The sequence below is a fragment of the Cynoglossus semilaevis genome, chromosome 17 (genome assembly GCF_000523025.1).
Source record: "Cynoglossus semilaevis isolate Cse_v1.0 chromosome 17, Cse_v1.0, whole genome shotgun sequence".
Lineage (NCBI taxonomy): Eukaryota > Metazoa > Chordata > Actinopteri > Pleuronectiformes > Cynoglossidae > Cynoglossus > Cynoglossus semilaevis.
Window position 1 is genome coordinate 12,945,448 of NC_024323.1, and position 15,686 is coordinate 12,961,133.

At 46.1% G+C, this 15,686-nt stretch overlaps 1 protein-coding gene across 4 annotated transcripts in view; it reads left to right on the forward strand.

The window, feature by feature from the left end:
• LOC103393402 (myosin-10) overlaps positions 1-15,686 on the forward strand; it is a 37,328-nt gene that overhangs the window by 9,787 nt on the left and 11,855 nt on the right. For 2 of the 4 annotated variants that reach the window (XM_025064336.1, XM_025064338.1), the window contains 12 exons: positions 8,228-8,255; positions 9,731-9,833; positions 10,269-10,298; positions 12,066-12,158; positions 13,033-13,096; positions 13,262-13,360; positions 13,565-13,708; positions 13,791-13,886; positions 14,004-14,122; positions 14,333-14,485; positions 14,573-14,746; positions 14,846-15,019. In XM_025064336.1, coding sequence (XP_024920104.1) covers positions 8,228-8,255; positions 9,731-9,833; positions 10,269-10,298; positions 12,066-12,158; positions 13,033-13,096; positions 13,262-13,360; positions 13,565-13,708; positions 13,791-13,886; positions 14,004-14,122; positions 14,333-14,485; positions 14,573-14,746; positions 14,846-15,019 — 1,277 coding nt within the window. The remainder of the gene's footprint in view (positions 1-8,227; positions 8,256-9,730; positions 9,834-10,268; positions 10,299-12,065; positions 12,159-13,032; positions 13,097-13,261; positions 13,361-13,564; positions 13,709-13,790; positions 13,887-14,003; positions 14,123-14,332; positions 14,486-14,572; positions 14,747-14,845; positions 15,020-15,686) is intronic. The other 2 variants (XM_025064339.1, XM_025064337.1) reach the window with 1 other exon arrangement.

The following is a 15,686-nucleotide window of genomic DNA, read 5'->3' on the forward strand; positions in this document are numbered from 1 at the left end:
GGCGGTGAGGGCGGTGGAGCGGTGGAGCGGTGGAGCTGAAGGGCACTCCCTGGGTCTGAGTGACAGGACAGGTGCTGGGGGTCAGGGACTTTTCCTGGGGACCGGGGTGACTTTTTAAAACAAATGGGGGGGAAGACTGTTCCAGCGGCATGTTTCCACGAGGGTCAGGCAAACACACACACACACACACACACACACACACACAGGCAGACAGCTGTGAAGTTCATCCAGGATAAAATCATATCTCTGGTTGGGGATCCTGCGTCAGGGCTGATTTACTGGAGCCTTCCTGCAGGGGGCAGTGATTGGAAAAACACGTGTTTGTTCATGAGTGCAAAAATGTCAGGATTATTTAATCCGGCCGTTCGTCAGCTTTAGGTCTTAGATTTTGGGTCTGTCAACACCGCTTCACCACCGTGTGGCCAGGTCCTGACCTGCGGTGTGTGTGTGTGTGTGTGTGTGTGTCAGTGTCACAGTTGTGCAGAGATGATTTAATGGAGAGGAGTCTTGCGAAGTTTTGCGCTCGTTCTTGGACAGTGTTGTCATGTGAGACACATAGCATCGATACCAGGAGCGTCGGAGCGTCAGATTCCCGACTGATGTCGCCGCGGTCTCCGACTGAACTTATGACCCGCGAGGACGCAGGCAGCTGACGAGTGGCGTGTTCAATGAGTGACTGACGACGAGCTTTTATTAACTGATTTGTCAACAAGAGTTTATTTTGTTGTTGTTGTTGTTTTTTTTTTTTAAACTTACTGTAACTTTTGCAGCCGACACTTTTGTTTTTAGTAAAAGTATCTGACTCATCAACACCGTTCTCTTTATCTCAGTGGTGTTGAACTCACTTTAAATTGGAAGACTTTATAGATGTAACTTTTACATAAGGTTTTAATAAATGTTTCTAGAATAGATTATACTCAGATGCCACTTATATATATTAAATATAATTTCACGTTTGTTATTTTCACACTGGCAGCCACTAGAGGGCACTCCAGTATCTGCTACTCCTGTAAGTCACACTTTTTTCGTCCCTGGTGCGATTTATACTACAGCACAGACTGTAGTTCGTAAAATATGATATCTCAAGTGACAAATATTGTAAATAAAAATTTTAAAAATCATCAGCTTAAAAAACTCAACAGCACAGACTTTATTATAAGACGATTAAAGTCTGTTTAAGCTCCCGCCGGCCACTCAGAATAACTCAGTGGACCGCATTAGGCCCACAGGCCTTGGGTTTGACACGTGCTTTAGAGCATGCAGAGCTGAAAGACACACATTTTCACAAATAAGAAAGTTCTACTGCAGGACACTGTAATCCAACCCCCTCATAAAGATTAACGTCCTAATATTTTTCATTAAACTCGATCAGGGCCTGTCACGACTTTTGCCAAATCTGAAGTTTACAGGAATGTTAATCTCACTTGTTGAGTGTGTGTTTTCAATCTCCCGGAGCTGCCGCTCTGTTATATTAGAGCTGCCAGCAAAAACACATGGTGCAGAGGAAGAAAAAAAAGAAAAAAAGGCTCAGGATTACGGTGGGCCAGGCCGTCACAAAGGACCACTGTGGCCCAGTCAGGCGTTTGATTCCATGGACAAAAACTCTACGGCATCTGCTTCTGTCGCTCCAGGAGAGAAATCACAAAACAAGCAAAAAACAATGGAAGTTTATGCTTGATGTGATTTTTTTATTTTAAAAAAAACAACAAAATTATTTTTAATTTTGTAACACATCTTGGTCATAAGGTGATGAGGATCGTTTAGGGGAGAATACACACTTTTTTTTGTACCTTTAACAGGAGTCTGCCGTATGCGTTTCTATGCTGATGATTCTCACTTCCTGTCCCTGTCCCTGTCTCTGTCTCTTATCCGTCCGTACCACATGTGTTTCTCTGCTTTCTCGTCTACCACAACAACCAGCAGCTACAGCTACAGGTAGCGCAGCTAATCTTTAACTGCCGCTCTCACCAGATGTTGCTCCTCCACTCGGTGAATCCCCACTGAGAAGCCGAGCCGTGGCGTTTCGTACCACCCCTCCACCCTGGACATATGTTGTGTCTGTGCTGCGCTGCCTGGAGCTGGAGACACAGACCGCAGGAGGAGACACTTATTAGATCACAAAGAGCAAAGAGACGTCTTATTACCGCAGCACGTCAGCTCCTCCGGATCAGAAACACATGTGTTTAAAAATTCTGAACACGGTAGTTTTAAATAAATTGATGTTCCTCGCGTGATTGGTCGCTGTAACATGGAGGCCAATCAAAGACGGCCTGATCAAAGTGATCATTTAAACCAACTGACTGGTTGATTTTATTGTGTGTTGAATTTCTCTCTCTCTCTCTCTCACCCTGATCTACCTTCCCGCCCCCGGTGGTCTCTCACAGCCCCTGTTGCTGTCGTTTCCCACAGGGTGAGAAACCGCCCCTGTCGCTGTCGTTTCCCACAGGGTGAGAAACCGTCCTTGTATCGTGAGTGTGATCTCAGCTGCTCTCTGTCAAAACTGAATCACACCGACAGAAACGACGCTGGGATTTCACCGCCAAGTGTGTCAGCGGGCGATACGACTTTATTTATAGCTGCAGCGCTTCCCGTATCTGGTCGCTCTGCTTTCCTTCTGTCCTTCAAGGCTGCGACGCGTCACCTTGATCCTTCTGCTATCTCCATTCTCCTCTCCTCTCCTCGTCCTCCTCTCTGCTCCGGCTCCCACACCACACCCTTCTCTCCTCATGAGAGGAAATAACCTGTTCTACTCTCTCTCTCTCATCTCTCGGGAAATATTCCTGTGTGCCAAATGTACGGGGCGGGGGGGCATCCTGTGTCAGTGGGACGGTCTGCAGCCATTTGTTCATCTGCGGGTGTGAAAACGACCCACTTCGTGGTTCATTGTTACCTTTCACACCTCGACCACCGGTGACCAGGAGGGTTCCTGTATTTGTCTGTAATGAAACTAAAGACGCTAATAACCATAAAAGTAGCCGACCCACCCGACCCCCCGACCCCCCCACAGCGTGACCCCACCACGCCCGCCTGCCTGTCCCCTCAGTTTTATCTGTGTTGTACTGCCAGCTGAAAACAACGCCTGTTCCACACCCAAGAGGCCCCCAGTGCTGGTTTGGGTTGGGGGGGGAGGTCGGGGGGGGGCATTCAAATTCCAACACACACACTCAACACGTAAATGGGAGTCATCTCCTCAGGCCCGTTTGCCCTTCTGTGGCAGCTGATTCAACAGCTCCCTGAACGATGTCGGGATTTGACCTCACGAATCAGAAACGCTTCGACCGCGAAATGTCTTGACTTTTATTGCTAATAATCAGAGTCTGGTCTGGACACGTCCAATAATAACAACTAACATCAATAATAACTAAATGTTTGACAGTTTTTCATGAGGCTGTAACGGTTGCGGGAACTTCTAAAATAAATGATAAACATTCTATTTTACCCAAATAGATTTGTTCTAAAAAAATCCCAAATCCTCAGAATTCCACTTATAGCAGGAGCTGTTGATTTTACTGGACATCTGGAAACGGTTAAATGTAAAAGAGCTCTCCTTTAAAACTTTTTTTTTTTAAAAAGTGTCCTTGGTGAAGAAGAGGTTTTTTTTCGTCACATGACACGGTCATAAACAGCCGGTGCAGCAGACTCAGAGTGGATGATGTCACCGTCGGCGTTCCCATACTGGACGCTGATTAACCGCCCGTTAGTCTGAGACCTTGTCATAACTGCTGTCCAACGATGTCGTACACAGTGTGTTTTCCTGCGCGGCGCTGCTCAAGTGTGTTTTAATTTGCGTCTTATCATAATTGTTTGGAGGCTTCAAAGTGACAGTTACACACTCCAGACACCCGCAGACCGCAGCACTTCCAGGACTGTTGGTAACTTCCACTGTCTGGGAATGTGTCTCTCTCTCTCTCTCTCTCTCCCTCCCTCTCTTTCTCTCGGGACCTTAATGACCACATGTGGCCCACTTTACATTGTTTTCCATTCACTCTCCATGTCCCATGTGGGTCTGTTGGTATTCCAGGGAAGTCGTGCCATACAGTAGACATCAGCATAGTTTATGAGGGCGAGACTCACTGGCTTTGCCCTCCCCCTCCCCTACCCCCCCCCCCCCCCCCCTCCGTTCTCGCCTCTCTTCGGTTGGCGCGTTGCCATGGTTCTAGAAGTTCCACTCTGTGCTGTAGCACGTCTTGTATGAAGTGAATTCTGGGAGTTTGGGTTTTGCGTTGAGGAAAAATGACACAGAAAGTCATTATTACAAAAAAAATCAGGTGGAGAACGGTGTCGTTGGTTGGACACCAGTCCACGGAATGTCCCGGCTCTTAGAACCCGAGGTTTTTGAACTCGTCATCGTCCGTCGTGTTGTCATTTGTGTGTTCTAATGGCTGGAGGTGGCGCTAACTGCTACAGCGCTAACCGCTGCAGCGACTGTAGATGTTCCAGGAAAAAAAAAAACAACAAATTACATTTTTTACGAATGTCAGACGGTCAAAGGTCAAAGGTCATGCTCCCTCAGCGACAGCTTGAACTTTTAACTCAACACTATCAGTGTGAGTGAGTGACAGATTCAGGTCATTTACAGCTCATTTAGCTCGTCCACCGGCTGTGAATCAACAAATTGTGAACATCTGAATTTAGACGATAAAAAGACGCAGCTGCCGTCGTCTCCTGGCCCCTCCCACTCCCACCCAATCAGAGTTCGGAGGCGGAGTTACAGGGTTCTAACGCAGGAGGACACAGAGGTTCATTCATCAGAAGTGACGACATGACGGGACAAACGCGGCGATGGTTTCTCCTGATAGGAGGTCGTGGTGTGGGAATCTCAGCCTCGCACCGACAGTGAAGGTCCTGGTCCGAGGTTCACGTCTTTCACAGCACAATCTGCGGCTCAGAGCTTCGGTTTAAACTGCGAGTCGTCGTAGACCATTTAAAATAAATGGTCATAATTATGATCCTCGCCTCAAGAATGTTTTTGAACACGGAGGTTTAGCTGCAGCCGGGGGGGGAGAGGGGGGGGGGGGGGGGGGGGGGGGGTGGAGAACGTTCTTGGTGGTTGTGGTCAGAAGACCTCAGATCTTCTCAGCTTGGAGAAGTTTTTCCTCCTCCCTCGGACTCATTAAACCCAAGGAGAAACGACTGTGACCAACAGGGCGATCCGAGGAAATCTGCTCTGTTTTTGTTTCACGTTTTAGTCCATGAATTACTAATGACTTCCTCTACATATTTGAAAACCGTATCCTGGAGAGAGCTGCTGCCCACCGAGCTCTCTGCAACAGTTACAGTCTGAACAACGGAGGGAGGGGGGGGTGTTTACAAGGTTAAATTAGACCCTGGTGGAGGAGGAGGGAGGGGTTTTTTGTAAAGGTGGAGGTAGAGGGGAGAGGGAATGCTGTGGAATGTGAGAGATGAGGGTTTGTTTAATCCTCGTGGGGAATAAATAATAAGCAGTAAAACGAGGTTCCTGCCGTGTTTGACAGGCAGCCTGGAGTCACCTGTGTGTGGCGCTGTTGTAATGACTGCGAAGAGTCCAAGGCCACGGCTGCATGATGTGAAGGAAGTGTAATTAATACTGTCAAACATCCGGCCCGTGGGCCACGTCTGGGCCATGACTGAATTTTGACTGAATATGTTTTTTTTTCAATTATTAAAATATTGACTGGAGTTAATTTAAGAAGAGAAAAAAAAAAGTTTTTTACATCCTACACAGCTGTACAGTTTTTTGTTTTTTTTGTTTGTTTTTTACATCCTACACAGCTGTACAGACGACGGAGGAGTTTATTGTAGTCTTCAACTCGTGGGTCAAGAGGTTATCTGAGGTCAAGCTGTACATATTGCAGATGTCATGGTATATAGCAGGGGTCCCCAACCCCCGGTCCGGGGACCAGACCAGTCCACAGGTCGTTTGGTACCAGGGCCTCAGTGGGACACGGTTTAAAAAAATGTACTTCAGTTTCACTGATTTACTTCATTCAAAAAGAATCCAGTCATATCCCTTTACATTCAAAGATAATCTGTCAATGTTTCAGAACAACAGGTCAAAGGTCATTCAGACTCTGGTCTTTGGTTCAACCGAGGTCGGCGACCACTGCTGTACGGTACATGGAGAAATCTCTTGACGTATTTTTCTTCTCTCTTCCTGATGCGTCAGTTCGTTCGTGACAGAAGTCCTGAGGTCGTTATGTTTGAGAACAGAAGCGGTGATTGTCGATCAGAGACGTGTGACACCGTGAGGAGGTGATGAGAGGAGGTCGTCAGGGCCGAGCGGGAAAAACAAGAGTCTAATGATGAGCTGTAGACTAGAGGAGATGGGAGTCCACAGTGGTGTGTGTGTGTGTGTGTGTCACTTATGTGGAAAAATCTTTCCCACTTTATTTACAATTGGAGGAGGATTGAAGCAATTTTTCTTTTTTAAAAAAAGCCAATCTGTCTCAGCCTCTCAGGCTCAGCCAGACTTTGTTTCTCGCCAGTCGTTTCTCGTCGACGGCACCGCGACGTCATCCACAGCTGCTGGTGTCGCTAACATTTCAAACAATTCAAACTTTTAACTGCTGCCAGTGGCTGAATTCCTCCGCACTTGAGGATTGTTTTCAGCACAGATCTACTTGTCATGCAGTATTTATAACGTCCACCAGAGCCGCGCTGGAGGGAACCGTGGCCCGCTGCAGCTGGGATGTAAATGTAAATATCAGAGTTGCAGCAGGTTTTCTTCATCAGCGGTGGATTGTGATCAGGTGTTAATTTCCGAGCGGTGAGGTCACGCGTGGAAACTGTTCTCTGTCTAATCATTTGAAGCTGAGCTGGTTCTCCTCCGAGGCTCGTCCTGCGCTCAGGTGACGCAGGGTTGCGTGTCTCGGCCCAGACTTCACTAAGGTCCTACGGAAGTCAACATGAGGTTCATCTAAACAGCATCAACACACACACATACATACTCCACACACACATACTTTGAGCCAGGCTTCAACGGCTACGTCATCATCGTAAAGTGAACGGTCGCAAACACATGGGATCGTAGTGTGGTTTGATGTTTTTTGTTTTTTGTATCAGTTTATTGATTGAAACTGTTTAACAATTCTAAATGATTTTTAAATCAAATATAGTCCCAACTTCCCTTCTTTTGCTCTTGGAAATATTTCCAGACAACTTTTATTGAAATCTTGTATTTAATACAACTTATTTCATGTCTTTTACTCTAACAAAGCAATTAGAATATGTTACTGAATATAGTTATTAATGTCAACTACCGCAGTGTGTGTAAGGTGTGAAATATATTTGTTATTCAGCAGCTACTGTTGCTGCAGGAGTCTAGAGTTTCTCAGTTTCTCAGTTCCCTGTGGGTTCTGGTCTCTGTCGTTCTTTGAAGTTCACAGGGAAAAAACTTTTTAAGGTCAGAGGTCACACTCCTCGGCAGACGCGGGGAATGGCTGATTATGGCTGAGCTAAAGCTAAAGGATTTGTTGTTTTCCAGACACACACTGGTGGTTTTTGGCCCACATTGGCATCCTGCTATACTGTTGCTAATTATTTACCTTTTTTCATTTGCTTTTTCTTTCGACATTTCTGAACTGAACTTATTTTTTTTTTTGGCTAGTCTGAGCTTTTTTCCTGTTGGAAACATCATTGATTTTCGATATATTTAATGTGGTCTAGAAATCAAAAGATTCTAAATGCAAATAATCAAATATCAAGAGCGAGGTGTTTGAAGTAAGTTTTCTGTCTTTTTCTGATTCGTCTTTTACTCTAACAAAGCAATAAGAATATGTTACTGAATATAGTTATTAATGTCAACTACCGCAGTGTGTGTAAGGTGTGAAATATATTTGTTATTCAGCAGCTACTGTTGCTGCAGGAGTCTAGAGTTTCTCAGTTCTCGGTTCCCTGTGGGTTCTGGTCTCTGTCGTTCTTTGAAGTTCACAGGGAAAAAACTTTTTAAGGTCAGAGGTCACACTCCTCGGCAGACGCGGGGAATGTCATCATCTGGACCTGGTTCTGTGATCAGACGTGTCAGAGCCGAGGTTCTGGTCCGCCTGAGGCGCAGCCTGGGTTTGGAGAATTGTGCAAGGAGTTAAAGAAGATAAACTTGTTTTTTTTTAAATATCCAAACACTTGATTTCCTCCATGTGAACTACCAGGTCGATCCACTGATGTCAGTGTTTCTGTCCTGTTGTGAAGGTTGTGGTCAGAGCTAAACGCCTGGAGGATACTGACTCCGTTTCCTGTTTTCTCTCCCCAGATCGCGAGGACCAATCCATCCTCTGCACGTGAGTAATCCTGATCTTAAATCTCTATAAACTCTTCCTTCTTAAGGTTACATCTATTTTAAGGTGGACCGTTTTAAGGCTGCTGATGCAGCAACAAGGTGAGCTACGTAGAGAACAGAGCTGTCGCTGGGTGAAGCCTTTACGACTACTTCCTGTTCGAGGTTCCTAATATTAAAGCCTTCAGCTCTGAGGTAAAAATGAAAACCACGAGAACAATCCAGAAGAATTATTACTTTTAATTTGTCCTGCACCAAATCCATCTCCACCTCAACCGTTCTTCTCTCCCTGTTCTGGGGCACTTGGCCTCTTCCCATCATCCTTCAGTGCTTTATTTTTTTGGTCGGTTTGTGCAGCACATCTGACCAAAAGTGAGGGAGTTAAGAGTTTTGTGTGGTTTGGTTCCCTGCCTCTATCCACTATGACGACCGGTGACTCGGTGCCACAGTGGAGTTGTGTGTAGCTGCAGCCGCCGCTGCCAACAAAGTCTTGTGTAATCCATCTTAGAGTCTTGGCCCTCTGTTGGTGGAAATGGAGCTTCAACAAACACAGTCTGCTTAATTTACCGTCCTCTTTTTTTTTCTCTCCACACGCCCCCCTGAGGTCAAATAGAAGGTAGTTTCAAACCTAAATAATCGCACGTCTACCTATGTGGCGCTACTGAGCAGCTTCTGACGTCAGGACGTCTTAGAGCTGCGACATCTGTCCATGTTCCAGACATTAAGTCAGCGACCGAGGCCTCTGCTCTGAGTGGTCAGTTTGAGACCACATGATCATCAGAGCGATGCATATGAGGCGCGGGGAAAAAAAAACCCCAACGTCGATGATCATAGATGATCTGTTGTGAGAAAGGCCAAACTATTCCGACTTCAGTCGCTACGCCCGCACCGTGCACTCGAGGACTCGCCCAACGCCTCCCGGCCAAAACTGTAGTCTCCTCTGCAACTGCTGAGCTAATTGACAGCTAGTCTAAAGCCACTGGTATGCAGCTGGATATAGTGATGCTGGCTGTGGTTTTCTGGTCTCTGGGACCTGAGTGTGGGAGCGCTGGATGGTCCTGCCTGAGCTCAGCGTCCATGAATGGCAGCCCAAAAAAAAACCCTTTGGAGGCGGGAACCGCAGCCCCAACCGCAGGGCTCTCCAGTAAAACCAAACGACAGGGGAGAGAGTGGATTTAGAAAATAAATCTGGTTTATTCCACCTCTAAACCTGTTGGAAAACGTCATCTTTGATCAAATCAGACACATTATTTAACAACAACAACATCCATGAAAATAACTCATCTCTGCTGTTGAATGTTCGATGATGAATGTTTAAATTCCTTTCGTGTGAAGAACCTCTTGGATAAGAAATAAAAAAGATTTTTTGTAAACACAGAATCATAACCAGATTTTTTTTTTTTTTTTTTTTTAAACGGCCGATCATCACTTCTTTGGTCGTCGTCGTGTTTATCTTCGCTCTCTGTTCTTTTTTTCCAGAGGCGAATCAGGAGCTGGAAAGACGGAGAACACCAAGAAGGTCATCCAGTACCTGGCCCACGTCGCCTCGTCACACAAAGGACGCAAAGACCACAACATTCCCGTGAGAGCCCCCCCCCCCCACTGTCAATGACCTCCATGTGTAATTAACGTAGCGTTGATCGATAGTTTGTTAGTAATTTGCTGGGAAATGTTTTCGTTAGCTTTCTGGCAGAAAAGTGAGAAATGTTAACTCCAGGACAGTGAGTCGGGCTCCGTCATCGGACTCTGATTTACTGGCTAACATCAAAGTCAAATGGAACTTTCTGCATAGTTAACGCAGCCAGAAAGTGAGCGGAGCTTTTCCTCTCTTTTCATGTTTTCCCTTCACCGTCAGTTTAATCCTGATTTAATCTGAACTGTCACTGTATGCTCATCGGTCACTGCCTGAGTGTAGCCATTGCTAAGCTAAGCTAAGCTAACTGTTCCCATGGCTTGTGTCTGACACGATGAGCGCTTCAGGTTTTAACCCTTGCATTTGTTTGTTCGTAACAAACAGCCCGAATCTCCCAAAGCATTCAAGCTACAGGCAAGTGTATCTCCTGCTCTCTACCAGAAGAGTGTGTGTGTGTGTGTGTGTGTGTGTGTCAGTCATCATTGTCGTTGTATGTGTAGACGTGCACGTCCTTCTTTCTTTACGAGGTCTTTGTTTTCGCTGGCTCTGTTTGAGACTTCGTTTGGCTTCGTCACAACAAATCGTGTTTTATTTAACACACACACATGAAGAGAAAAAAGAAAACAACGTGTTTTATTTAACACACACACACGAAGAGAAAAAAGAAAACAAATTATTGGGAAAAAAAACAGTGTGAAGTTCAGACCACGGCCGAACAAAACCTCCGTCTGTGTCTCAGCAAAATGGAATTAGAAAATGATTCAAGTCAAATGTCGATGTCCTGGATCAGACCTTAACATCTTAATGAATGCATGTTTCTGTTTCTCTACTCGATGCATGCGCGCGCGTGTGTGTGTGTGTGTGTGTGTGTGTGTGTAGCATGGCCTGTTCTGTTCTAGTTGTTATATGTTTCCGATCACTAAATCCTCCCTTGCGTCACATCTGGATGCAGACTTTTGCTGCTCAGGTAAAAAAATCAAACCCAGATGCTGTTCATCACAGATGTTTTATACCGAAGGTAACACCAATAAAAACTATAGCCCACGCTTTGAGCCAACTCCAACCTCATCCCCTGGAAAATGTGAGATTTTTTTTTTTTTTTTTGGCCGGTTTGACACATTCTAAAATTACTCTTTTGTTCTTCCCTCAGGAACAGTTTGATTTAAATCGAATGTCCGGGGAATCACGGGGAGTCAAATAACCTCAGGGTTTGAGCACAGACACAGACACAGACACAGACAGTCTGGTTACTGTCGGTGTATGACGCTGAGTGAGAGGCTGTAAGTCAGCGCCTCCTCCCGTCCTCCTCCCCGAGCACACATCATCCAAACTGACCTCCTCAAAGCTGCGTTACCGCTGCTCCTGGGAACGGGCCAGAGGAATGTGAGCGCAGGGACCGAGGCACGGAGTGGATGTGGCACGGGAGAGAAGGAGGGCGGGAAAACGGGTGAAGGAGAGGAGGTGAGGTAGTGGAAAAGAGATAAAGCGCAGCTGAGGAGAGGAGACTTTTCTGTCGCTCACTGAGGGAGAGATGAAACGTATTCGTGTTTGCGATGTCGGCGCTGAACTGAGTTAGTCGGAATCTCTGAGATAAAGGGGGAGGATGGTCGTGTCCAACATTTAAGTGTTGGCTAACGCTCTGACTCTGAGTCAGTGCTAATAAAATCTGTTAAAGTTTGGTTCTAAAAAATCTGGACTTTGTTTCCAGACAGAAATATCTTTTTGTTCCTGCACGTTTCTCTTGGCTTTTTTGGACTTTTAATGATTCAGACTTTTAATCAGATTCATCAAATTACAAAAAAAACATCACAATTAATCAAGATAAATCAACGTTCCTGACAACAACAAACTTTTTTGGTAGAAGCCGTTGTTGGAGTCAGTGTGTCTGTGGTGAAGTCTGTGGACCGACACAACAACAACAAATAAAACGTTTTTGGTAGAAGCCGTCGTTGGAGTCAGTATGTCTGTGGTGAAGTCTGTGGACCGACAGACCAAACCCACCGATGACTGAACACACTCCGAGAGCCACGGCTTTCGCCACACCTCGCAGTTTAACAAACTAAAAACTCATCTTTGCCTGACGGTGTGTCTGTGTTGCCTGCACGTTTGTGTGTTTGCAGACTAAAGAAATAAAAAGTCCTGATTCCTGTTTGACTGACACTCTTGCGTCTCCCTCCTCAGGGTGAGCTGGAACGCCAGCTTCTCCAAGCCAATCCCATCCTGGAATCTTTTGGCAACGCAAAGACGGTGAAAAATGACAACTCGTCACGATTTGTGAGTTCAAACTTCCTTAGTAGTTTGGAAAAGTTTGGAGGAAAAAAAAAACAGCATCTTCTCAGTGATGCTGGAGGTTAATGAACCACAACTGGGATTTGAAGCTTTAACTGGATTCATTATTAGTCACTGTTGGTGTCGTCACTTCAGTTGACGACTGTTTATTTATAATCATTACTGACCTCATGTGGAATTTGACTGGAAGTTCTTCAAATGTTTAGAACCATCTGTCCACCTGCAAATGTTTTTCTTTTCTTTTTTTTTTGACCAGACACTTCCTGCTGTGACAGGAAATAGTCAAAGTTAAAGTCCAGTAAAAATCAAAGGGTTCAGTGTTTTATACAGTTGTTAGTTGTTTCCACGTGTTTTGTTACTTTTTGTTTTGTTTAAGTCAATCATCTCTGAAAAGATATTAGACAAATGTTTGTTTGTGTTTTTTTTACTTTTTAACAATCAATTCAATTAATTTTAATATGTTTAGTTTTAAATGCTTTAGATTTAAAATGTTGGATTTATCTTTCCAGATTTTTCAAAAAAAAAAACAACTCAAATGTTTCATACATTAACATTTCATGGTGAGGAAACCACCGCCGAGTCTGGGATTCTTCACATTAACATTTCATGGTGAAGAAACCACCGCCGAGTCTGGGATTCTTCCTGATTCGGTCGATGTTTAACTGTTCCCTAATATAGACATTTTCACCCTTTACTGCCCACTGGTGATTTAAAATAATAGCACACACACTCATAAACACACACGCTCCATGACATCATCAGTCAGTCTAACGACCCTGTGGTGTTTCTGCATGGTTTCAGCAGCCGTTCTAACCAAACTTTCACTTTGGTTTTTTTCTTTTTTCTGTTTTTTTTACAGGGAAAGTTCATCAGAATCAACTTCGACGTCACAGGCTACATCGTTGGCGCCAACATCGAGACTTGTATCCTCTTCAATACAATGCAACACAATGTCTATAAGTCGCAGTTCATCTCTGCCATAATAAATTGGTTGGTTGAAACTAGGGATATTGTTTGGACAAAATCGGACAGAAAGGTTTTCACGTCGTGACTTCACGCTCGCCTCCTTAACGCGTGACGTGTCTCAGACCTCCTGGAGAAGTCGAGGGCCATCAGACAGGCCAAGGACGAGAGGACCTTCCACATCTTCTACCGCCTGCTGGCCGGAGCAGGAGAACATCTACGGAGTGAGTGTCTGACTGTTGACCCCCCGAGGTTCTGAGGTCCGAGCAGGAAGTGTGGTTTGGGTTTGCAGCAGCCAATCACATCCCTCTCACTAACTTTTCATTTAGCTCGTTGATGATGCTGAAGGTGTTCAGAGGATTTTGCTTCACTCTACGTTCTAGACTCGTACAAATCTTCTCTTTGTCTGTGTCCTTTGTCTCCTTCAGCCGACCTGCTCCTCGAAGGCTTCAACAACTACCGGTTCCTGTCCAACGGTAACATCCCCATCCCCGGTCAGCAGGATAAGGAGAACTTCCAGGAGACCATGGAAGCCATGCACATCATGAGCTTCACCCACGACGAGATTGTCTGTGAGTTTGCAGTCCCACGGCTGTGTTTTGAGTGTAGCGCCCCCCTCAGGCTGTGAACCGAGTGTCTCCTTCTCCTCACCAGGCATGTTGAAGGTGGTGTCTGCGGTGCTGCAGTTCGGGAATATTCTCTTCAAGAAGGAGAGGAACACGGACCAGGCCTCCATGCCTGAGAACACAGGTAACCGTCCTACACACACACACACACACACACACACACGTACACGTCAGTGTAGCCCGTACGTCAGCTGTTCCAGGGTCAGTTTCTTTCTGACCTCCAGCTCCTTCTCTCCTCCAGCTGCACAGAAACTCTGCCACCTGCTGGGAATGAATGTGATGGAGTTCACCAGAGCCATCCTCACCCCCAGGATCAAGGTGGGGCGGGACTACGTTCAGAAGGCACAGACCAAAGAACAGGTGAGGTACCGAACTTGGACCCTGAAGGAAAATGAAATAAAACTTATTTTATTTATTTGATGTTTATTTTGGGCCAGATTGGATGGTTGGGTGGGCCGGTTTCGGGCCACAGGCCGCCAGTTGAAGATTTCTGAACTACATACAATTACCTGATAACTGTTGTGGGTTTGATTCCTGACCATTCCTGAGGTTTTTTTTTTTGTATCGCAGGCGGACTTTGCTGTCGAAGCTCTGGCCAAGGCCACGTATGAGCGTCTCTTCAGATGGCTGGTCCACCGCATCAACAAGGCCCTGGACAGGACCAAGCGCCAGGGGGCGTCGTTCATCGGGATCCTGGACATTGCTGGTTTTGAGATCTTCGAGGTGAGATCTTCGACGGCTGGACACGCCTCTGATGTCAGCTGATGACGACGTGACTCACGGCTTGTCTGTTTTTGTTTTTTCTTTCAGCTGAACTCATTCGAGCAGCTCTGCATCAACTACACCAACGAGAAGCTGCAGCAGCTCTTCAACCACACCATGTTCATCCTGGAGCAGGAGGAGTACCAGAGGGAGGGCATCGAGTGGAGCTTCATCGACTTCGGACTGGACCTGCAGCCCTGCATCGACCTCATCGAGAGGCCGGTGTGTGTGTGTGTGTGTGGACGGGTGTGTGTTTTACATGTGGCCTCCTTGTTATTTATTTACCCCCCCCCCCCCTCCCCTCCATCTCTCTCTCCACAGAACAATCCTCCTGGTATTCTGGCTCTGCTGGACGAGGAGTGCTGGTTCCCCAAGGCCACAGACAAGACCTTTGTGGACAAGGTTCTGCAGGAGCAGGGAACACACACCAAGTTCCAGAAGCCACGTCAGCTCAAGGACAAAGCTGACTTCTGCATCATTCACTATGCAGGGAAGGTACGTACAGCCTGGGGGTCTGTGATTGGTCTGTGATTGGTCTGATGTTCTGACTGCTCTCCTGGGATCGGTCTGTGGTCGGACTACATGTGGCCATGACACCAAAACTGTCCAAAACCGGCTTCAAAAAATCCAACATTTTCCCAGTTTTGTTGCCTCACGTGAAGGTGTTTGTTCCAGGCATGGCCTCAGTTTCCTGGATGTTTTGTCGACTCTTTAATTGGCAGCTGCTTCACCTCCTACTAAAGCAGCGGTGAAGCGGCCCAGCGCCTGGAAACAATAGTGCGGTTGTCCAACAGCTTCTGCAGGAAAACCCACATCTGGTTCACATTGGTGCGAGATTGAATTTGGTGCCTGGCGCTTACATAACGGGGGTTTTCAACTTTTACCTTTTCACGTGGCGGCCTGCCATCAGCAGAGAAAACAAATCACGCTGCCCACATTCCAGAGAGGTAGATTTTCATGAACCGTGGATCTGAGAATGGACCGGCCGAACCGTCAGAATCTTCACGGTGACAACTGGGTGAAAATATGAAGAGTTTGTTTTTCAGCACCAGAGCCGGGCATCAAATCTAAATTGATTAAAAAAAAAAAAATCCAACACAAACAAGGAGAAACAGTTGAAAGGCTCCAGGTTTTGTTGTTTCCTGATGAAGTCCGTGTGCTG